This window comes from Mastigoproctus giganteus, chromosome 11 (assembly GCF_048544385.1).
Source record: "Mastigoproctus giganteus isolate SK-2022 chromosome 11, ASM4854438v1, whole genome shotgun sequence".
NCBI classification, from domain to species: domain Eukaryota; kingdom Metazoa; phylum Arthropoda; class Arachnida; order Uropygi; family Thelyphonidae; genus Mastigoproctus; species Mastigoproctus giganteus.
In genome coordinates this window covers 150382508-150408543 of record NC_143585.1, presented here as the reverse complement: position 1 = coordinate 150408543, position 26036 = coordinate 150382508, and the positions used below count along the sequence as shown (strand labels likewise).

At 35.9% G+C, this 26036-nt stretch overlaps 1 protein-coding gene across 1 annotated transcript in view; it reads right to left on the bottom strand.

Moving 5' to 3' along the window:
• The window catches only part of SMC2 (structural maintenance of chromosomes 2), a 640522-nt gene that overhangs the window by 72181 nt on the left and 542305 nt on the right, over positions 1-26036 (bottom strand). Inside the window, exon 20 of the mRNA XM_090385021.1 lies at positions 21130-21255. Within this exon, the coding sequence (XP_090241147.1) occupies positions 21130-21255 (126 nt within the window). The remainder of the gene's footprint in view (positions 1-21129; positions 21256-26036) is intronic.

Genomic DNA, 26036 nt, shown 5'->3' with positions numbered 1-26036 from the left:
AGGTTAGGCAGGCGAAAGCAGATTACGAGAAATCTTTGGCAAGGGATGCAAAGAAAAACAGCAAAGAGTTCTTTACTTATGTAAACTCTAGAAGCAAGGAGATGAATCAGATTGGTCCACTGGATATTGATGGGTCAACTGTTGATGATCCTGCTCAGGTAGCTAACAAACTAAATGAATATTTTGCATCGACATTCACACATGAGGAGTTATTCAGCGAGGGGAATGCCAGAGGTGTATTCAACACTAGCAGTAAGCTACAGAATCTTGAAATAACTGGGAGTAAAGTGGAGAAGAAACTGTTGAAGATAAACACAAGAAAGGCACCCGGGGAGGATGGGATCTATCCAGTTATATTAAAGGAGGCAGCAAAGGAAGTAAGCAAACCCTTAGCCATAATTATGAGCTCTTCCTTGGACTCAGGGGAGGTACCCATAGACTGGAAATGTGTAAATGTGACCCCAATTCACAAAGGAAGATCAAAGGCTGACACAAGTAATTATAGACCTGTGAGCTTAACTTCTGTTCCAGGAAAATTAATGGAGGCACTGGTTAAAGAAGCACTGCAGGATCATTTAGACAAGACTTCAGTTATAGCTCAGACACAGCATGGTTTTGTTAAGGGGAAGTCTTGCCTGACCAACTTGATTGGATACTATGATGCAGTCACAAAAGAACTGGAAGCAGGGAATAACTTTGATATTATATACTTGGATCTTAGAAAGGCTTTTGATACTGTTGCACATGGAAGACTGCTACACATATTGGAGCAGTGTGACATTGGAGGCAAATTGCTGCTATGGATAAAGGGGTGGTTGAGGGGGAGAAGACAGAGAGTGGTAATCAATGGACACTGCTCATCGTGGACTAATGTTATTAGTGGAGTCCCTCAGGGCTCAGTGTTGGGTCCATTATTGTTTTCTGTATTTATAAATGATATTGATGATGGTATATCGGGCTTAATGTCCAAGTTTGCAGACGATACAAAGGTTGGCAGGGTTGTCAAGTACACTACTGACACTATGCTGCTGCAACAGGATCTGGAAAGGTTGGGCAGATGGGCTGAGAGGTGGCAAATGAAGTTTAACATTGACAAATGTAAAGTACTACACATGGGAAACAGCAACCCCAGAGCAACGTATCAACTCTGTGGTACTACACCGACAGTGGTAGAGAATGAAAGGGACTTGGGGGTGGTTGTGCAGGCAGATATGAAGTTCTCTGAGCAGTGCAGACGGGCTGCAAGTGTAGCTCATGGAGTATTGTCAATGATATACAGGAATTTTTCCAGCAGGGATAAGGAGGTGATTATTGCATTGTATAAGGCAATGGTCAGGCCACACCTACAGTACTGTTTACAGGTCTGGAGGCCTCATTTCAAGAAGGATGTAGAGCTGCTGGAACGAGTACAGAGAAGGGCAACAAGATTAGTGAATGGAACAAAGGGGTGCTCTTACGAAGAAAGGCTTAAGTTTTGCAAATTACAGTGTCTGGAGACTAGGCACCAGCGAGGTGATCTGATAGAGGTGTATAAAGCCTTGAATGGTTTAACCGTATCCTTATCTCCTCGGGTTTGGTGGACCCGGTTCAAAGGTCAACTAATAAATTCTATAATTTTTACTCTACGGACACAGCTGAAATTCGCTATACGTGAAGCCAGAAATGTTTTCTTCGATTTTCCCACTTCAATTTTCAAAAATTTCTATTGAATTTCGCGCAAATGACAAAAATATGACATCAAGTGTGTATTTTTTTAGGCCTTTTTTTGTTATTTTTTTAACCCCACCCGAATTAACCTATGGCTTATGAAACCCGATATCTGATTCGTTTGTTTGTTTTGGAGCAGGAGTTTCTGTTTACAGAGCGCGTGGAGCGATTACGTCACACTTCCTAGATACAGAGGGCCGCGCGGCTACTGCTACTTCGGACGCTAAGAAAATAAAAAAAGATGCGGGCGGGCTACTGTTATTCGATAAAGCGAAATAGTAGCAACTGTTTCGCTTTATCGAAACTCTTTATTGAAGCGCCAACAGATCGTATTTCCTTTCTTCAACGTGCATTGCTCCTACGAACAGAAAATCAAGGAAATTCATGTTGGAAACGGAAAAAAACTGGTGTAAAACTGATAAGCATTTGATAAAAAAAAAGTTTGCTTTATTGTAATTGATTTTAGTAAACAATATCGGAACAGCAATTTCCTGGGTTTGATCTTCTAACGAAATTTCGAGAAAATATGTCTATTTATAGCTGCGTTATAAACTTCGAAAAGTGGTGCATCGAAGGAAAGAAAAAAAAAAAAAATCAGCTGCTACGAATAATGGTTGTTTCTTGAAATTTGTATTCTTCACAAAAATGCAAGATTTCTAACAATACAAAGCTGACAGATTGCGACTAATATAAAATATTTGCTTGTTACGCTTTGTGATGTCATCGCAAAGGGAGAAATTCTGTTTTACTACAGAAGACCAATAAATCCACAGTCATCTGCTGTTCAGAGCTGTAATAAAAACAGATTTTCTCCCCATCACTTCTCTTGTTTTGCTGTGGTTTATGGCGAGCAATTTCACACAATCAACTCCTTGACTGCTAAATGCTCTGCGGTTTCTTGTATTCTCTATTTCGGGAACTCTGACGTGTGGTCATCCTGGAGTATAAACCGAAAATTTGTTCATCTGAATGCTGCCCACCAATGGCACCAATTATCAACTCTTTTACTGCCCTTCTAATTTTCAATATGTGTAGAAAATCGACTTGGGCAAAATTCGAAAGTGTTACTTCAATTAGGAGCAAAAACGGTTGCCACCAACATAACGAATTACTTTAGGTACAATAAAAGGACAACTACTGATGTTTTCCTGACTGGAAGGAAGTGTGTCCACAATAAAACATCTGTACAAGGCGGTCACTCAAAGGAAAGTAACCATAGTCATTTGTATTGAAGGACAAGCTAATACAGCGATGTTTGAAAAGTATAATGCAGTTCACTTGCCACTATTTCCAAAGGGTAATTGACAAGTACACGTTAGGAACAGAAAATGTTCAAGCAGAAATTTACGTAAAGCCAAATATTCTTAGAAAGTAAAAATGCAAAAAAAAAAAATTAAAATAAAATAAAATAAAATAAATAAATAAACAAATAAAAAGCTTGATTATCTGTATTGAAAAACAAAAATATCGTTTCTTTCTTCAATATCCTCCGACTTTGCGGTCGTCCGGAATATAAATTTACTATCCTTTTGTTTTCTAAGTTGAGTTCAGATGATGAAAATTAGAGTTTTTACACAATTGTAAGGAAAAGCCGTTTCCGTACTCGGAACATACGGATTTACTTGGAACAACAAAGGACTGTTTGATTTTACAGCAAAAACCAATAAAATATATCTGTAAAAGGCAATAACATCCAGTCAGTCGAAAGTTACCGTACGTATATATATATATATATATATATGTATGTGTATATATGTATATATATATATGTATATGTATATATATATATGTATATATATGTATATGTATGTATATGTATATGTATATATATGTATATGTATATATATGTATATATATGTATATGTATATATATGTATATATATATATGTATATATGTATATACCCACCAAAAACATGTACTAGTGAATATTCCCTCTGGAAATATTGCAAGTGAGCTCAAGAAATACAAAAAGCGTTTTATTGACCTAAGAGTTCCTTGTGGTACATATATTTTATATATAAAAATATAATATATATATACTTTTTTTTTTTGCGTAACGCGAAACAACGTTCTCGCGTTGCGCAAAAAAAAAAAAAAGTATATATATATATTATATTTTTATATATAAAATATATGTACCACAAGGAACTCTTAGGTCAATAAAACGCTTTTTGTATTTCTTGAGCTCACTTGCAATATTTCCAGAGGGAATATTCACTAGTACATGTTTTTGGTGGTACCAGACGGTTGCCACGAACCCACCCACAAAGTTCTCGCGTTGCGCAGAACAAGAAATCTGGAAAATTGCTTTAGGGTAAAAAAAGATTAGCAACCTTTTCCCCTTTCCTCTAGAAAGGGTTGCTAATCTTTTTTTACCCTCAAGCAATTTTCCAGATTTCTTGTTCTGCGCAACGCGAGAACTTTGTGGGTGGGTTCGTGGCAACCATCTGGTTATTCACTTGATTTCAAACTTGCATTGCCATCAGATCTCGCAAAAAAAGATGATTCAAAATTTTGAAGAAGCAACTGGCACAAACCAGGAAGAAGACGTGGAAGGTTATATCGGGAAGAATAGACGCACTCTGTGGAGGAAAGTTGCCCCTCGTGAAAACATTCACACAGCTCGATGTAATATTATTACACACTTGCCAGGTGTGAAGGCCGCAGGTAAGCACGCAAAATCACCAGCTGATTGTTTTTTATTATTTTTCGATAATGAAATGATAACCCATATAGTAAAATATACTAATGAATTCATTTCACGTATTGCCTCCAACTTCTCAAGGGAGAAGGATGCTAGAAGAACAGATAACAATGAAATGAGAGCTCTAATTGGAGTTTTAATCCTATCAGGATTGAATGGTGCAGGAAAACTAAGCGCGGCACATATGTAGCGTAAAGATGGTTTAGGTAACGAGTTGATATCGGCCGTTATGTCCCTGAAGAGGTTTTCGTTCCTTCTTTGGGTAATAAGGTTCGATAGCTTGAATGACAGACCGCTAAGAAAACAAACGGACCGATTTGCAGCATTTCGGGAATTTTTTTCCATGTTTTTGGACAGATGCCAGAGATTTTACACACTTTCGGAATATGTCACTTTAGACGAACAGTTAGTGGCATTCAGAGGTAGATGTTTATTCCGCCAGTACATGCGAAATAAGCCAGCAAAATATGGATTGAAAATATTTACATTAGCTGATGCGAAGATGAATTATGCATTGAATATGGAAGTTTATCTGGGAAAACAACCTTCTGGGCCATATGCCCTTTCAAATTCATCCCTCGATGTGGCGATGCGGCTTGTTCGCCCAATCGAAGGAACCAATCGTAATATGACGGCAGATAATTGGTTCTCTAGTGTGCCTTTGGCTTCTAAATTACGAGCAAAAAACATTACTTTTGTTGGCACACTTCGGAAAAATAAACGTGAACTACCCGTTGAATTGGTCGATGTGAAGGGACGCGAGCCGACTAGTAGTTTGTTCGCGTTCCAAGATCAGACCACGATTGTTTCCTACGTTCCAAAAAAAAACAAAAACGTGGTCCTAATATCGACTAAGCATCACGACAATGATATAGATCCTGACAGTGGCAACCGAAGAAAGCCAGAAATTATTACGTTTTATAATATGACCAAAGGTGGAGTTGATGTCATTGATCAAATGTGTGGAACGTACACCACTTCTCGAAAAACCAGGAGGTGGCCAATGGCACTTTTCTTTAGGATTTTAGACATTGCTGGAATAAATGCCTGGACTATTTTCCGTAACAATAATCCAGAAGTAAAACACCAACGAAGCGAGTTTCTCGCAGACATTGGCAAACGTTTAGTGAATCCACAGCTCCGTAAAAGAGCGGCCACGGTAACGCTTTCAAAATCTCTTCGTGCGAAAGCTGCGAAACTAAGTTGTGATCCCCCGGAAGAAATTCCTGGACCTTCCCGACGGTGTCCACCTGATAAACGAAGATGCTATCAATGCCCCTGGAAGAAAGACCGTAAAACAAGGTATTTCTGCAAAGTATGTTTACAACCTGTTTGTAAGGAACACACGGAGACTATCTGTAAACCATGTTCTAAGAAGATATCTACAGAATATGTTGAAAGTAGTGATGAATAAAAATTAAAATTACGGCATATAATTTATACTGTTTTATATTAGCATACATAGTTTTTGCATATATATATATGCAAAATATATGTATGCTAATATAAAACAGTATAAGATATATGCCGTAATTTTAATTTTTATATGTCACTACTACAACATTTTTTGCAGGTCACTTCTTATGAGACATTTGTTTCAGAGGTGATGTGTTTCTTGCAGGTTAGTTGGAATAACATGTTGCAGAACGCTTTATTTTTATTCTTTCTTCCTGGTGCACTACTACTTGAGAAGACCCAGAAATCTTCTTTTAGTTGGATGCAACTATAGTTGTGCAGCTTTGACATGAAGCGGTTTTGGCAGAGGCCGAATGGCAACTCTTTTTTAGAGTTGTGTGATTTCACTACTGATGCCAATCTCTATGAGAAGCTCTCCGTTTGTATTTTTCACTTCTGATTATTTGCTGTACAGGATGTTTATGGCATTGATTCCTGAAATGTCAAGAATCCTAAACAAAACGCCATTGGTCATATTCGGTTTTTCACATTTCATCCTATGGATCTATTCCACATTAGTTCATATTGAAGCGCAATTTCTGGCTTTCTACTGTCACCACTGTTGCTATCTATAGAGCAGTCAAAGTGGGTTGTGTTAGGACCACATTTCTGGGTTTTTTTGTGATATTCATCTGGGAGTTCTCTTTTTTTTTTTTTTTAGTGAACCAACAAACAGTGTTTCCTCGTAACATTTTAGTAGTCAAAGACAGAACGCTAGAATCAAGCGTTATAGGAGCATATTATGATTAGTTTCTTCAATAGGGCAAACAAGCTGATTCATCACATTCAGACATGTTTGAAAAGTTGTTTGGCTTTTGTCTTCATACATAAATCTCCATATTCAGTGTGTACTGAATCATCATATTTGCATAATGTAGTATGCAGTTCATATTTTGCTATTTTACTAGTATGTATTCGGCAGAAAAAAAAAGAAAGTTTATCGTTGAACGAAACTAGCTGTTCATCTTCAGGCTATTCCAACGCAATGTAATTTCTTTGGCATCTATCTAAAAACAAAGGCAAAAAAAATCTGTAAATACATGCTAATCGGTCTGTTTCTTTGTCTTTTGAGTCTGTCACTTCTAACCAACCATTATTATTCCACATATTTTCCAAGTTTTAACTTCCTGAACAATACAATCCTAAAAAAAGTTTGTTAGAAAGCTAATTTCATCGTCATCTGTTCTTCTAACATCTGGTATGAATCACTATATGGATTAACATTACATTATCGAAAGACAATCTTCTAGTGATTGGCGTTCTTGCTGCAGCCTTCGTACCTGACAGATGACATAACGTTGTTATTTGGTTTTTAGGAGCATTAGCAAATAAGGCCATATTGCTCCGGGGATATGCGGTGCTCAGTCCCTGACCTTTCCGCATCTTCCGTATTTGGTGGTCACGGGCTCGAATCCCGGTCTAATCAAGAAGCGTGTGCTACGCACTGCTCCTGTCTACGGAGGCGCCAACATATAATGTTCTGGGCTGTGTGAATATTTTGGAGGCCAGCAGTTTTTCTTCATTTGGCGACTATTCTTTTCGATATAGTCACCCTTTCAGTGCGTGTTGCTGTGATATGTTCACTTTCTCAAAACTCAGCGTCATCAACGGTTTTTGCCGATTTATCAGTCCCTATGCCATCTAATAACAGTCCACAGAATCTGGAATTGTAGATTTCCCTACAGTCATTATTACTACTTTTATTCTTTCTTCAGTTGAAGTTAGCACTTATGAGAACTTCAGCATCTGAGATGAAACATTCATTACTGCTTCATCATCTGGGATCAAACAGTCATTACTGCTTCATCATCGGGGATCAAACAGTCATTACTGCTTCATCATCTGGGATCAAACAGAGTCATTACTGCTTCATCATCGGGGATCAAACAGAGTCATTATTACTTCGGCATCTGTGATGAAACATTCATTATTACTTCGGCATCTGTGATGAAACATTCATTATTACTTCGGCATCTGTGATGAAATAGTCATTATTACTTCGGCATCTGTGATGAAATAGTCATTATTACTTCGGCATCTGTGATGAAATAGTCATTATTACTTCGGCATCTGTGATGAAATAGTCATTATTACTTCAGCATCTGTGATGAAACATTCATTACAACTTTGGTATCTGTGATGAAACATTCATTACTACTTCAGCATCTGTGATGAAACATTCATTACTACTTCAGCATCTGTGATGAAACATTCATTACTACTTCAGCATCTGTGATGAAACATTCATTATTATTTCGGCATCTGTGATGAAACATTCATTTCAACTTTGGTATCTGTGATGAAACATTCATTACTACTTCAGCATCTGTGATGAAACATTCATTATTATTTCGGCATCTGTGATGAAATAGTCATTAATACTTCAGCATCTGTGATGATTCATTACAACTTTGGCATATGTGATGAAATAGTCATTAATACTTCAGCATCTGTGATGATTCATTACAACTTCGGCATATGTGATGATTCATTACAACTTCGGCATATGTGATGAAATAGTCATTAATACTTCAGCATCTGTGATGAAACATTCATTACTACTTCAGCATCTGTGATGAAACATTACAACTTCGGCATATGTGATGAAATAGTCATTAATACTTCAGCATCTGTGATGATTCATTACAACTTCGGCATCTGTGATGATTCATTACAACTTCGGCATCTGTGATGAAACATTCATTACAACTTTGGTATCTGTGATGAAACATTCATTACTACTTCAGCATCTGTGATGAAACATTCATTATTATTTCGGCATCTGTGATGATTCATTACAACTTCAGCATCTGTGACGAAACAGAGTCATTACTGCTTCATCATCTGGGATCAAACAGAGTCATTACTACTTCAGCATCTGTGAAACTAATTAGAAAAGTTGCAAAAATTATTATGTTCTTGAGAATTCATAATATTTTTTTATTAATTTCAAACTATGAAAATATCATGATACGAATAAAAATAATTATTTCAACTTCCTTTGGTTTTACTGTGTTAAAAATACGACAACCGAAATTTACTTATATTTTTCTTATTTGCATAAAATATCAATTAGTAAATTAATAAGAGGAGTTTACCTCAATATAGTACGTGGAACACTTCCGTATGATACCCTCCAGAAATTAAAACGGAAAAAACGAAAAAATCGACAACTTACCGGTACATTAAAGTAAAATATAAATAATTAAAGTAAATTATAAATAATTAAATAATCAATTTAACACAATTCAAAATCAATTCAAAACAATTAAAATTCAAATTAACGCAATTAAAAGAAGCTAACGAAAATATTCAAAACGATTTTTGAATATTGCCTTCAAAACAACATCGTTCCGAAGTTTGCCAGGGTGAATTTAAATCAAAAAATTTCAGGCATAAAACAACTATCACTGGCGACATCACGTAATATTGTTAAGCTTGCCTTAAAATCTCGATATTCGGATAAACAAAAATACCTTTCCCAGGTTAGGAAGCTTCGCGATAAATTAAAAAATTATCTACATCCGAACGATTGGTCTGTATTGAAGACCTCCATAGATTTGCGACGGGAAGCACAAACCTCAGAAATAAAAAACAGACACGTTAATAAGTTGCAAACATTATCGAATAGTTCAAGACACGTTCATACGAATTCTAACACATTGTCGCGAGCTTGCGACCAAGTTCACACGAGTTGGGTGACATCCCCCCCACAGACACATAACGCACTACCACAGAATATGTCGGCTAGTTCACGAACACCCCCTCACCCAGTATCCAACGAACCGACACATCAACAGGTTACAAATCTTTCCTCGTGTACACTATCGCAGGACCAGATTTCACTTTTATCCAAAGGATTAAATTATAATTTACCACCTCGAAAGCTGCCAAAAAAACAATGCGTAATTGATTTTGAATTTGGACTTCGTAGTGTTCCACAAAAAGATGTATTTATTCAACAAGTTAACCAAGTAGTGAATAACATAAAAGAAACACGACTTCCTAAATTAAATACACATGACAGTTCAGCTTTACGAGAACTTCGAGAAAATAAGGACATTATTATACAGAGGGCAGATAAAGGAGATACAGTGGTAATACTAGATAAACATGATTATATTAATAAGTTAGATTCAGTTGTATCTGATAGCTCCACTTATTGTGAAGTGGACCCGACACTGTTTACCAATTTGGTAAATCAATACAATAAAACGTTAACCACATATCGTAAAAACGACTACATTACTATGGTTCAGTTGAAGGAATTGAAGTCCAGAACATACAATATTCCTGCACTTTTTGGTCAGGTAAAATTACACAAGCCTGGATTTCCGATTAGACCTATTGTTTCCTACAGGAACTCGGCATTTTCAGCCTTAGCCACACATGTATATAACATTATAAAACCTTTTAGACAGGTTATACAATTTGGGATTAAGAATTACGATACATTATTTAATAATCTTAAAGACTGTAGACTCGGCGACAATGACAATTTATTCTCATTAGATGTTACATCATTATATACGAATGTAAACGTTGAATACACATTAGATATTATTTGGGATATGTTAAATAAAAACTCGACACCGATTAATTATACGAAGCTGCCTATAAAGGAGATTTTTCACTTAATTAAACTATTAGTTGAGGCTAACTACATCACCTTTCGAGACAAGGTGTACAAACAAATTTTTGGATTACCAATGGGTTTGAGCCTGAGTGGCTTAATGTCAGAGATCTATCTCTCAACGATACATTTGACACCTTTTCGTCCCCGTATCACATACTATGGGAGGTATTTAGACGATGTTCTAGTTATTACCGATAGTAGTACTATCCAAGATATTTTACATTCGTTTAACAATATTCATTCTAGACTCAAATTTACATTGGAAAGGGAAGATACGGATACTAAGTCATTAAACTTTCTAAATTTCACGCTTACCCGGGACTCGAACAAAATACAATTTAGCATCTATCGAAAACCCACAAACACCGGTATGCTTCTACATTATAATAGCTACCACCCGTTCACCTACAAAAGATCGATTATCTTTAATCAATTTCTAAATGCCTATAAATATTCAACGACGGATTCTGCTTTAGACTCAGAAATACAAATATTAACTAGCAGATTCTTGAACAGGGGTTATCCCATTAACACAATAAATCGAATTAGGGCACAAGCTAAGGATAGGATACAAAATACTGCACCAATCAACAATAGTAATATCAAAAAATACTTTATTTCTGTCCCATATGTTGAACAGTGGCACAAACAGCTTAACAGATTCTTTAAAGATACCGAATTTAAAATTATAGCTAGGCCTATACGGAAGTTACACACTATACTGAACAATCGCTCGGTTCTTTCGGCGTTCGCAACACAAATTAATGATCTAGTATACAACATTTCTTGCGGTGATTGCGACTCGTCTTATCAGGGTTCCACGCGGTTTTCTCTTAATATCCGTGTAAATCAACACGAAGCCTCTGTTCGTGCTTCTCGTTCAGCAGCGTCAGAATTAGCCTTTCATGCCATTAACGAAAAACATACTTTTTTATTTAACGAGGCCAAAATACTTAACGTTCAACGTAATTATACGCGACTATTAATTGCAGAAACCGTTGAAATTAAATTACACGAGAATTCTGTTAATGTTCGGCGGCCATATTTGATCTCCGATGCGTGGACCTTTACGCGCATGCGCGAAGACACATAATCACTATTTAAGTTGCAGGTTTAGCCTGATTCGATAATTTTCATTCCTGTGATCACGACAGTCGGTCGAAAAGCATTGTCAGCTTCAGGAAGGAAAATCGTTTTGAATATTTTCGTTAGCTTCTTTTAATTGCGTTAATTTGAATTTTAATTGTTTTGAATTGATTTTGAATTGTGTTAAATTGATTATTTAATTATTTATAATTTACTTTAATTATTTATATTTTACTTTAATGTACCGGTAAGTTGTCGATTTTTTCGTTTTTTCCGTTTTAATTTCTGGAGGGTATCATACGGAAGTGTTCCACGTACTATATTGAGGTACCCTCCAGAAATTAAAACGGAAAAAACGAAAAAATCGACAACTTACCGGTACATTAAAGTAAAATATAAATAATTAAAGTAAATTAGTAAATTAATAATATCATTATCAACGTAGAACATATTGAGTATTACAGCTCTGATTCATACTATATAAAATATCAATAAATTACAGCTATTATAATTTCATAAACAAGAGACAAATTAAGTACTACAATAAAAAAGTGAACACAATCAGATCTTGGAAAGCCTTGCCTTTTCAGTTCAAACTCAGTAAGGCGGAACAGGAAACAACCAAACCTGCAGAACAAGACTTTCACTTGCAATATCGAAATTCAATTGCACAGGACAAGAATACACTGCATACAAACCTTATTCGTGAAAGATTATTTATTGATAAATTGCTTGGATATCATAATAATATAATATATTGTTTACTTAGAAATAATAATTACACAAGATCAGGATTTCATTCATAATAACATTGCCAAGTTAGGGACTGTAACCACTTCAAAGTAGTTACAGCTCTGGACCTTTGACAATCTACCCTAATGGTTTTTTTTTTTTTTTTTCCAAAAGTGAATGAAAGGAACTGGAAATTTCAGGAAAATGAACCCTGTTTTCCTTCTTTTGGCAAACAGCTACTCTGTCAGCGCAAGAGAAGTGAAATTACATTTGCAACTCAGAATGAAATTCAGGCATCCAAACGCATAACACTTTATGGTGAATTTTTCGGGCATGTGTGTGATAATGAAAATTCAATTTTTCCCTCGAAATTTTTTGATGGTATCAAATGCATATCAAGGAAATATCGAACTATTCAATAACAATTTCCTAACACGTTACTACGAGACGAGTAACGGATTGTGAAAACAATGCGTTATTCGTAGCGTATTTTTTTTTGTTTGCAGACCAGGTAAGATGCATGCGAAGTTCCTTCGACATCAGTTTAAAAGTTTATAACGCAGCTATGAATAGAAAATTTTTTTTTGAAATTTCGTAAGAAGATCAAATATACATCCATGAAATTGCTGTTCTGATTTAGTCCTCTAAAAACAATTACAATAAAGCGAACTTCTTTTTTTATGAAATGCGCATTGTGGTGATCAGTTTTACGACAGTTTCTTTTTTCCTTCCGTTTCCAGTGTAGCTTCCAATAGATGAATTTCCTTGATTTTTTGTTAGTAGATACAATACATACTGAAGAAAAGAAAGAAGGCATTTTTGTTCTTCAAAACCAATTCGTTGCAATTCTTTCGTACAGCAATTACGAAAAGCAGTAAAGCAACTGTTGTGAGAGAGCCATGCAAATTAGTGTTCGCAAGTAATGATGCTCAACTGTTTGTTTTCCACGAAAATTGTTTACAGTTTTATTTTCTCCTTGGATCACCTTGGTAACGCTAATGACGTAAGCTTGACCAGTCAATTATCTCTCTGCGTGCGTCGATTCGTTTTAGCCAGAGGCGCCGAGCTGACGCGCGAATTTTTGAACTAATGCTGTAACGCGTTTTATTTTCAAAGCTTGGATCTTGTTTTGCCGACATCAAAATTTCATAAATTGAAATGTGATCGTACATTTTTGCTGTTTTAGAGTGAATTAATAGTTTTTGCTGAGCGCTAAAGGTAGGAAATCAAAGAATATACTTCTGTTTATGTATATTGAGAGTTTCAATTTTGTAAATTGAGTAGAAATTATGGAAATTATTAGTTTCTCTCGGTGGGGGGCAATTTTCAAGTGAGATTGAAAATTAGGGTTATGGGGGAGGCGATTGGAACAGGGTTAAGCATGCTCAATGCTGATGGGATTCTTCCTCTAGCTCAGAAAAATCACCTGAGAGGGCATAAATTCAAATTGAGGAAAGACAGATGTAGTATAGACGTGCAGAAATTTGCCTTTAGCCAGCGGGTGGTTGGTTGGTTGAACAGATTTCCATCCCTTGTGGTGGAGGTTGATAGCCTAAATAAGTTTAAGGCTCAGCTGGACAGGTATTTTGAACGAACAGAGGGGTGAAGTGGAAGTGGCTTTTTTTTTTTTTTTTTGGCTGATGCTGCATAAGCTTGCTTTCTTGCATCAAATGCCTCTACTAATGCCAATGCTAATGCTAATACCCTGTGGTGAGCTACAGTGGGCTCGCGAGAGCCCATTGTTATTTTTTTTGAAAATTTGCGAGCCCATTGTTGAGATGATCATTTATTTTACAAATGAAATCCTGAATGCAATTATTGAGTATCTAGAACCAAAACTACGGTGGGGCAAGCGGGGACCCATTCCCAGCATTTTAATGGCGCAATCGATCGGTTATGAATTTTAAAACTGCTTCATTTTTGATTTAATTACAGTTGGACCTCTGTTTAACGAACTCTTTATAGTGAATTTTTTTGATTCCCCCTTGGTAATTACATTTAAAATAGTTTCCGGTGAACAAAAAAAATTTCTATGTAATGAACGGGTTAGGAGAGAACTTTGTATGCATTCTTCTTACCTCTGGCCTTTAGACAATTTAAGTAATTAGAAAGCGCGAGTTAAGGGTGAAAGGGATTACCATTTCACAACATTAGTGGTGTCCATAAAACCTCTGCAGTCACACACTGAGAAGTTGCGCTAGTCAATATGCTTTCCATAGCCAGTCAGAGGATTAAGAAGATTCTAGACATGGATTATAGCCTCTGGTCAACCTGTGTTGTGGTTCCCCTTTACTCCTACAAGAAGTCATATGTTTTTCGGAGAAGTGAGTGATCCTTGCCTTCCAGTAAATGTCTCCTGTCTATGATTACATGGTCACAGTAGCAGAATATTCGTGTGATTCCGACATTTTGCACTGTATTCAAAGAACTAGTGAGAGTAGCAACGTAGAGGGAAAGGGGGAATTGAGGTAACTAAGATATTATATAAACTTTACGAAGAGGAAATGTTGGCAGATTTTGAAACTTCATCAAGGCTTTCACTGTGCAGAAAATGTTCTAAAATATAATGGCATACGGGCAATAATAAAAAATAAAAAAAAAACTGTATCACCAATCTCCAAAAAACCAGCGCGAATTAAAGATGTGAAAAAATTGCTAAAAAAATTGCTAAAGAACTTGATGTGGAAACTATAAATATCCGTCGTGTGTTCGGGCCGCAATGGGCAGCTTGTAGCTTACGGATGGCAATTGAGGGTTGAAGAAATTATCCCGCTTTGTGCAAACATTTTGAATCAGAAAGTTAATTAAATATTCTGGATTATTAAACTGACTTTTCAATCTGGAATTTCTTAACGATTTAGCACTAATGATCGACATCTTGTGGGAGCTCTCTTACCTTAACTAGAAGCTTTACAAAGTCGGCGCATCACTATAGTAAAAACAGATAAATTAATTATTCTAATTATTAATGCTATCGCTAATTTCAAAAATTTTGAAGAAAATCATGAAGCTAAAATTAAGAGCATGTTGAAGTTGAAAGAATTTGAAGGAATCGAAAGTAAGAAAACATTTAAAAAATTACCTCGTGACACGTTATTAAGAATAAGTTATTAATGCAACGTAGTAATTTTAAATTAAATAAAGAAAATAATGATACTATTGACGATGAGAAATTGAAAGAAATTTTAAACATGTTACCTGGAATCATGAAATACGAAATAACTTTCGTCTCTGTGGCACGACAGTGAAAAATGAATAAGAAATTTAGGTTTTCTGATAAAATATAAAATAAAAATTAATGATTTTAGAGATTTTGTTGAAGACAGTTTATCTTTAAAATCGAGTGAAATTCACTCTTCAATTATAAAAGCCAGAAATATCTTTGATGCGATTGTTTTCAATCGCAGTGCTAAATGAATGAATAATGTTGACCATACATCTAAATGGAAAACACCATTGCTTCAATTTGATCCGGATCGTTACGTCAAATCATTCCTCTGTAATTATCACTCAGCTTGAGCAAAGCAGAAGATCGACAACAAATATTAATAAAGAAGTAAATTGTATATGGAAATTTTTAGAATATTTTTTCTTCAATAATAATTTTTTTTATGTAATCTGTGATTTAACCCCGGGGGCTCACATCTGGTGAGTACGGGTTTGGCACACTAAGGGTCCTGAGCTGGATATCATCATTCTTCTCTTTCTTGGTGATTCCCTTCTACCTCTCTCTCTCTCTCTCTCTCTCTCTCTCTCTCTCTCTCTCTCTCTCTCTCTCTCTCGGGAATTTTTTTTTTGGCTGGTGCAGCATGAGCCTCAGGCTTCCTTGTACCATATAGCTAATAATAATAATAATTATTATTATTATTGTGTACCTTTTCTAGAAGAGTTTGTTTTTTATATAATATTTATTTTTATTTTATAGAATGTTTAGTGATAGTTTTTGTGTTACTTTTTATTCGCAATATTAAAATTTTATCATGAAAAAAATATGTATCCCTTATATTTCCCTAGTTGTTAAAAAAAGAGAGAGACGAATAAAAAAGTGGCGCGTGTACCGAGCATGCGCGGTAGATGGTTTTATGTGAATCCTTCGCGTTTCTTTTAGGTATTTTGATTTGGAGATTAATTACGAAATAATAGAGCTTTTGTATTGTAAATATTTTATTGAACATTCACAAATTTTTATAATTTCTGGAAGATAAGAAGATACAATGGATTTATGATAACTAAAGTAACTGATGTGTACCTGCGATTGCAACGTATCTAATGTCTAGAAAATAGCGTCGATTGAAGTACCGACAGTAGTTGGTATAGTTGAAACGACATAAGCAGCTGTTTGGAGCACCTAACAATGGAATGTTACAAAAATGTGAGACGAAAAAAATAAATTGTTTTGCAAATACAGTATTTGTATTGTTGCAGTCATACTTACTTCAGGAAGTATGATTGTGACGTTATACTATTAAAAAAATGTAAACAGTTAGAACTGGAGATACTATCGTATCCAGGTGTCATTGTAAAGAGGGGAGGGTGGCATGATGACCAGGCTGACTCAAGATATCATACCTGTCATGAAAATGTGTCACGCGTTCTAATCACACTACTAGTGAACGCTTGGCACAGACTATTACTGTGAACGTGGGAAGTGCCTCTGGTGGAAGCCTACCGCGGATGAAGTCACAGAAGTGATGTCATCCGTGGCAGGAATCTCCAGGGATGTTTCACATCAAAAAGTCGGCAAAACTGCTAGCCCATTGTTAAATTATTCACAGCTCACCACTGGTAATACCTACATAAAATCTGTATGTAAGCTTTTGATACTGTAGCACAAGGAAAATTACTGTACAAGTTGAAGCTGTTTGTTTGTTTGTTGTTTTGGTTTTTAGGAGCATTAGCAACTAAGGCCATATTGCTCCGGGGAATATGCGGTGGTCATTCGCTGACCTTTCCGCATCCTCTGTATTTGGTGGTGACGGGCTCGAACCCCGGTCTAATCAAGAAGCGTGTGCTACGCACTATTGCTCCTTCCCACCTGGCTACGGAGGCGCCCCACAAGTTGAAGCAGTATGGCATTAAGGGAAAGCTGCTGCTATGGATAAAGGGATGGTTGAGTGGGAGAAGACAGAGGGTGGTAATCAGTGGACACTGCTCTTTGTGGATTAATGTTATTAGTGGTATCAGCCACAAAAAAAAAAAAAAAAAAAAAATTCACAACCTCTAAATGTTTGTCCAGTTCCTCCTTAAATTTATTTAACCTATCAACTTCCACAACGACAGATGGAAGTTTGTTCCAGCAATTAACAACCCGCTGGCTAAAGGCAAATTTCCGCACATCTATTTTGCAGCTGTCTTTCCTCAATTTGAATTCAGGCCCCCTTAGGTTCGTAATCTGAACAAGTGGAAGAATCCCATCAAAATTCAGCGTGCTGAACCAATTCAAGGCCTTATATACTTCAATCAGATCACCTCGCAGGTGCCTAGTCTCCAGCCACTGCAATTTGCTGAACTTAAGCCTCTCTTGATAAGAGGATCCCTTCATTCCCATCACCAACTTGTTTCCCTTCTCTGTACAAGCTCAAGCAATATTGTTCGAACTGCAACTTCATTTAGGCTTTTTTTCTTTTTTTAAACAGTTTATAAATTTCCATGTTTGTATGATGGGTCGATACTTGTTCTTCAAAATCTCTATGCCAACCTTACACAGATTTGTTTATTTTTGGCAAACCTTCCAAAAAAATTTCAATGTGGAAAATGTGGTTGCTGTCGTTGCTGCCTTCTTTGTGGACGTCCAATCCACGTACCTTCAAAGTAGTCAAGAACTTACTGAGCTTCTGGAGGTAAAATCCCACTTTCACATAAAAACTCAAATACATCTACTACTGCAATTGCTCACACAAAAGCTATTGCAGATAACATTGCAGCTTCAATGTGAAATCTACGTCAGTTTCATATCATTGCTTTAGTCAACTTCTCTGAATTGTACAAAAAATACACTGAGTGAAAAGAAAGAAACAACCTTGGTGTTTTGCGTTCGGAAATTCCTTCTTACACGCATTAATCACTGCCTTCTCAAAATCGGTAGTTATCGATAATGGTGAAAGTGATGTCTCTAAATTCTTCAACTGTTGTAGAAGATTTATGCAGGTGCACTCTGACTTGTCATGTAACAGTGCATACACTAATGGCAAAGATACATTCTGTTTTAAAGCACGTATTGTGTATAACAGATGGAATATCAGCGGAACCATTTTAAAAGTGCCATCAGCATACCAGTAGTCACTTTGTGTCAATAAATGGAGGTTGCATTGTGTTGAAAAAATTAATATCCGCTTCTCTTCTGGACTGGAATAAAAATGTAAAAACTTTTCTCCATTGCACATTTTGGTATATTCTTCATGAAACTGAATATCACTATCACTACGGTGAGTAGGAAGAGCTGGACCAGACATATGTTGATTTCTAATATTTCTTATTGTTCTTTTAATACAGTCTACACGTGGAAGTTTAGGCACTGCCGCTAGACTGCATTCACTAGTAGCACTTGATATTACTAATGCGGGACATCATTTGTGGTTTTCGCACTTGTACGAATGATATTATACACTTTCACTGCCTCTACTTCTGCTGTGTCACCACAATGATTGTGTTCTTTCTTCCATGTTCTAACAATTTTGTCATCAACTATACTGACTTACGCTTGACATTGTTTTTTGATACTTTTCACATTTCCAATGGGACTTTTCTTGAATCTGCTTGTCTTTAGAGAAGCAATCAGTGACCGCAGATTATCAACTTCCTCTTTCCTTTTTCTGTTTGAATAAACTAGAGAGACATTTTGGACTGCTAATAAAGTAGGGACTGGAGAAAAATTAAGAAATGTCATACTTATATGTCCTCTTAGGTATACTACTTAAGGGCAACGAGATTGGTGAATGGAACAAGGGGGTTGCTCTTACAAAGAAAGAATTAAGTTCAGCAAATGGTGGTGTCTGGAGACTTGGCACTTGAGGATGTGATCTGATAGAGGTGTATAAAGCCTTGAATGGTTTGAGCATGCTCAATGCTGATGGGATTCTTCCTCTTGCTCAGAATAATCACCTGAGAGGGCATAAATTCAAATTGAGGAAAGACAGTTGTAGAATAGATGTACGGAAATTTGCCTTTAGCCAGCAGGTGGTTGATTGCTGGAACAAACTTTCATCTGTTGTAGAAGTTGACAGATTAAATAAATTCAATGCAGAACTAGACAAACATTTGGAGTAAATGGATGGGTTAAATGGGAAGGGGTTTTTTTTTTTTTTTTTTTTTTTTTTTTTTTACTGATGGTATATAAGCTTGCATTCTTGCATCAGATGCCTCTACTGATGCTAATGCTAAAATGTTCATATGATAAGGCAAGTATGTTCTAAACCATAAAACTATCATTTTTAAGATGCATAAGAGAGAATAAAAACAAAAAATTATCAGCCAAAAAATTTGAGAGGTTTATGAAATTTATCAGAATAAAGCAATATTAAAACAATAAACCATTTCTTGAGAGGAAACATGGAGACCCTAAAAGGTAATGAATTTATCAATTTCAGTTCTGAATGTGAAAAAAGTGTACAAGCTTTAAAAATCAAATAAAAGTAAAGGGAAAGAAAAAAAAAAACATAAATAAAAATAAATCCCTAGTTGAATACTGTTAACACCAATCTCATGCAATTTTTGACTTGACCTGATATTCTTCTGATGACTGCCTGTTATGATCCCATTCCATGGATAACAGGATGGGATTTGCTTCTACCCACCCATTGGTTTCCATCCAGCCTGCCTTCATGGAAACCAATGGTGGGATACTGGGCTACCCACTAAGCTGAGGCCAATTACAACATAAACAATACATCCCAAGATTACATTGCACAAAAACATATTCACAACTGCATTGATTGGTTTTGCTGGGTATGGTATCTTCACATATGCACAGTGGTGTTGCCATAGTCTGGTCTGGGACTCACTCACTCTCTCTCTCTCTCTCTCTCTCTCTCTCTCTCTCTCTCTCTCTCTCACTTCTTGGACAAGTGCTGGTGATTTATTTATTTATTTTTGGCTGTCAAATTTCAGAGGCAGGATCGAGTTGGCAAGTGCAATTGTTAATACTGTATTCTATTCAGAAGGTCTTGTTAGGCCAGAAAAGTGAGTTGAATAAATTATTTTCAATAAATGATTGCTGTCAAAATTCAAAGAGGATAATATATTGGATAAAAATAAAGCATATTTATGTAAAAAAAATTTGAGAAATAAAATAAGAATATTGTGGATGTGAAAACTTATTGTAATATTTTTATACAAAATACAGTGGGTACAAAATTAATATACAGTATAAATATAAAAAAACATAAAAATAAAATTTCAAAAAATTCTATATATTAAAAACAGTAGTCTAGAAGGCTTTTAATATATGTAAAGCAGATGAAAAGTTCCCAAAGTTTTCATGTTATAAATATATTTTTTATATTATATTTAGTACTTATAACAGGTATGTATTCATTTTATGAAATATAGGTGGAGTATTTATCCCCAGTATGCCTTTTTATAAAAGTCAGAACTGTGATTCACTTAATAATAGAATAATAGGGCAATAAAAGAAAAGTTTATTTCATACTTTTCAAGAGTATTCTATACAATGCCTGGATTCTACACTTTGCTGGTAATATATACATAGTTTTTATGATTACCACGAATTCCTATTAATTATAAAAACCATTATATCAGACTATTAGTAAAATACCTTAAAAACCATTCCACAACAAAATGTTCACTTACTTTATTTACTTTTTCACAAGCTTCTTTTAATGCTTGGTTTTTTTTCTCATCTAATTCCTTCATGACTGCTGAAATTTTTGATTTATCATTTTCAACAATCCTCTTCTTTCGAAGCAATTCTTGATACTAAAAGAAATATATTAAAAAGTGCAATGAGCGAAAAATTACTTTGTTTTGGCCAATTAAAAATATGTACTTAAAAAGTAAAATAAATCAAGCAATAAAACGAGGACTAAAAAGAAGTGTTCTTTCTCTATGTGACATTTTAGATAGAAGTTCCTAAACTTGGTGGGTTAGTGAACTGAGGCTGAACAGAATCAGATAAAAAAAAAACCTTCTCCCTAATTCAATGAATAATGTGGCAAAATTAAACAAATCTGTTACCATTTTGAAATAACGGACAAAATATTAACCTAGCGATAGATCATAGGATGGGTCAAAAAATTTAAAAAAATATTCCTTCCATATACAGTAGACTCTCGATTTTCCGGGATAGAGGGTAAAAAAAGTATTCCTGGTTAATCCAAAAATACAGTAAGCCCACAACATACATAAGAGATACATTCCTGGACTTCTTACGTAAGTCAAGATTTACGTAACTCGGGAATGACTAATAAAATATTGCTGCTATATCCCTGATATGCCAAAATTACATAAATAATGTAATGTATGTCCAAAGCTACGTAAGTTGGGAACTTGCTGTATTGAAAAATGTTCAGCAAACTACGTAAAACGTATGGCAATAGATAAAGAGCTTAGCACGCACTACTCACATGTCCAATATGATGCTTCCCTTTACTTTTTACAATGTCGCGTATGGTTTGGTCACCAACATTATAATGGTTCTTTAGAGATTTAACGGATGTACCGTTTTTAAACTTTTGAGTAATTAAAATTTTTTGTTTAAATGAAAGCACAACTCTTGCGTTTGCTCAGCATTTTCGCGATTTCTGAAAAAAAAAAAAAAAATTACTATATAAAAAAATTCCAACATCCCTGACATGCATAACAAAACAAAATTTGTCCTTTTGCGGTACGATGGAACACAACGCACTAAAACAAACTAAACATTTTGGAGGTTTTTTTTTTTTTTTTTTAGCGACAGGTGTGAAGACAGCGGTGTTGATTGGCTGATTTTTGTTTTACTGTTGTTAATGAACTTTACATTTTGCACAACCGATCATGTAAACAGAATACTTCTTTTAATTTTTAAAAATCGTCTTGTCCTTTTTTTAGTGCTACTGTTCAGTAAGCACAGCAGTCACTGATAAACCTGATATGACACAAAATTTCTGAATGCATCAGCACTTCAATTGCACAGGTGACCTTCATTATTGTCCACAATACTAAAAAATAAAACTAAATCTTTATAATTATATCAGTGTACAATAATATCAATTTCAATAGCAATCTGAATCACATCTGTTATTTGCTTGATTGGAAAAATTCAATTAAGTGTAGTACAGTGGCAGAAGCAAATCTCTCAAATTCTTTAAATTTTTAAAAAATATTTTAAAACAAAGTGCATACAGAAAAACTTATTTTAAAACTTTTTTAACTCTCGAGATAATGAATACAGGTAACCCTTGTATAGCACGGTAGTTATGTTCCTATAAAATCTCATGCATTGCAAAACAGTGTCATACCTAAGAATCAGTACAAAAAGGAGGGGTTACATTCCAAAAGCTAAAAAAAATACACATTTTTTTTTTTATAACTACCGGAAACTTAATTTTAATTAAAAATAGTAATAACTGAACTAATGTCTTACAAACAGTGATACATGTATGTATGTTCATTTAATTTTCTTCCTCTTTATTGCTGCTAAGCACAATCAAACGAGAATGTTTTCTGTTGCAGAATATTTTCACCTTCTGAATTTTCCTCTGCAGCAGCTAGATTTTGCACATCTTCTGCGCTCTTTAAAAAATCAGTAATCCAGGATTGTTTGCTTTTGTTTGATAGATCTTTGTAAATTAAATGGTATGGAGCTAAGCATTTTTGAAGCTCCCTTTTGAACTTTTTGTTCCTTTCAGTTGAAGGATCTGCATTCAAAAGATGATTCTTATTGCTCGGCTAAGTTTGTGCCTTCCCATATGCTTTTTAGTATAAAATATGGAATTTAAGAATTTTCATCTGTGCTATCATCCTCTGAATTGATTTGGTTTACCTCTGATGGCATTTCCACCAAATCCGCTTTGCCAGCCTCTTTTTCTATCATACTTCTTGAACACCTTCAGTAGTCATATCATCAAAACTTTCACTTCCTATTGACTTAGCAAATTCTACTGTCGTACTGATTCCATTTTCTGCCAGTTCGACCATAGTTCCTAAATGAACTGACTCTGGCCATACATTTTAACAAAATGCACATTGTAAGATATAAATCTTATAAATATAGGGGAGTTAGAGTTTATGGGAAAATTTGCGATTAAGGAATATATTATTCCTTGATATGGTAAGTCTTTGATATGGAGAGCGAATTTTTGAGATATAAGAAATGAATATATGGTTAGAAGAGATCTCAAAGGGGGAGGTGTTGAGGATATGAGGATACATTGTCAGGGCCTCACAATAGAAAGAGAAAGGCAAGGGAGGAACCCAAAAACAATAAATAAATAAATATAGAGGGAGGGTAATACTAGAAGAAGGGTAGGGTTTTGTGTTGACCTAAGTATGGGAATGCAGTTAAGCAGAGGAAGTGAGTGATTAGGCTGAATCTATGCTATAAATAGACTGGCATGTAATGATTTAGGGAGTGCAAGACAAAAATAGCAGACAGAAACTGAAACTGGTGGGCTATCGGGAGGTGTTCTCTGAGTGGCTATTCTTGAAAACCAGAAACTACAGACCCTGAGTGGGGAAAGAGGGTAAAGGCATGCAGAAATTACTGCTAAACCAAAAGAAAATAATCACTGAATAAGAGAAAGGAAAATAATTTAGGACTGATAATGATTGGCAGGAAACCGAAAAGGGCAGATAACAGAAAGAAAAAGAAAGGGGAGAGGAGGAAGAAATAAAGGGTGGCTGAAAAAGTGATCGAGAGACAGAGATTAGAAATTAAGTTGAAAAAAATACAGAAATACAGGGAGTGCGAAAGGCCTGAGAACGTGTGTGTGTGTGGGGAGGGGGGGGGGAGAGAAAGTTAGTTAAGAAGAGTGAGAAAATCGAAGGCTAAGTACAAGAAGCAAAAGATTATGAAAGATGGCTAAGTGAACCAGGGAAGGTAACCTCTTTAAGAAAAATACATCTGAGGAATTCTAGAACTGCTAGTCGAGTACAGCTGAAACCAATAGTCCCAAGTTGTAGCTGTCAGCAGCTAAGAAAGTAAAATGGACTAGCTAAGGATGTTGTTATGTTTGTTATTTGGGTTTTTTAGGAGCATTAGCAACTAAGGCCATATTGCTCCAGGGATATGGGATGGTCATTCCCTGACCTTTCCGCATCCTCCGTATATGGTGGGCATGGGCTCGAACCTCAGTCTAATCAAAGTGCGTGTGCAAGGAAGGAAGTTGGAAAGGAGTTGTGTCAAAGCAGGAAGTCCACGAGATCAAGGATGCCAGCCCAAAGAAGCCAGGAGTTCAGGAGAATATCTGAAGCAGAGTCAAGATGTTGTTATTTGGTTTTTTAGGAGCATTAGCAACTAAGGCCATATTCTCCGGGGATATGCGGTGGTCATTCCCTGACCTTTCCACATCCTCCGTATTTGGTGGTCACGGGCTCGAATCCCAGTCTAATCAAGAAGAGTGCGCTGCTCCTGCCTATCTGGCTACAGAGGCACCCAGAGTCAGGAGAACGCAAATGAAGGAAACCAGAAAGAAAAGCCCTAAATGTAAGATAAGAGCCAGAAACCACCCTTGCTCCAGGGATATGGGGTGGTCATTCCCTGACCTTTCCGCATCCTCCGTATATGGTGGGCATGGGCTCGAACCTCAGTCTAATCAAGATGCGTGTGCAAGGAAGGAAGTTGGAAAGGAGTTGTGTCAAAGCAGGAAGTCCACGAGATCAAGGATGCCAGCCCAAAGAAGCCAGGAGTTCAGGAGAATATCTGAAGCAGAGTCAAGATGTTGTTATTTGGTTTTTTAGGAGCATTAGCAATAAGGCCATATTCTCCGGGGATATGCGGTGGTCATTCCCTGACCTTTCCACATCCTCCGTATTTGGTGGTCACAGGCTCGAATCCCAGTCTAATCAAGAAGAGTGCGCTGCTCCTGCCTATCTGGCTACAGAGGCACCCAGAGTCAGGAGAACGCAAATGAAGGAAACCAGAAAGAAAAGCCCTAAATGTAAGATAAGAGCCAGAAACCACCCTGTAGAAGAAGAAAAGGATATAGAAGTAATTGCGCAATATATTAAGTATATGCTAAGTTAGCAAGACAGACTGTTAGTAAAATATAATGAAATATAATTAATGAAAGGGTGTAGCATTAGAAAGAAAGACAAGTTCGAGAAATAAGTTATCTTGGAGGCAGGTATACTTACGGTGTTTATGACGTTAGGAAAGGAATGGTGGACAATGCAAGGGAATGAGTAGTAGAGAGAAAGAGTCTGGATAAAAAAGATTAAAGAGACGGAGAATAGGATAGGTACTAGATTAAGAAATGCATTAGTGGGAAAGTGATAGAAATATTTTGTATAGGGGAACATTGAAAGAGCTGTGTATAATGTGTTAAAAAAAGAAGTAAAGGGTTAAAGATTCTGAATAGGGTGTTTTAATAGATGAAATTGGTGTACAAGTAGCTTATTTGAATGATTAGTAACACGAAGGGTAATTAGGATACCGGAGATTAATCTCCGAGTATATTGTAACAGTTAGTGAGAATAAAGAGTTGAATAAGGAATGTAGCATTTTGAATATTACTATGTGAAACTGTATTGTATCCAGGAATAACAAAAAGGGGTAAAGT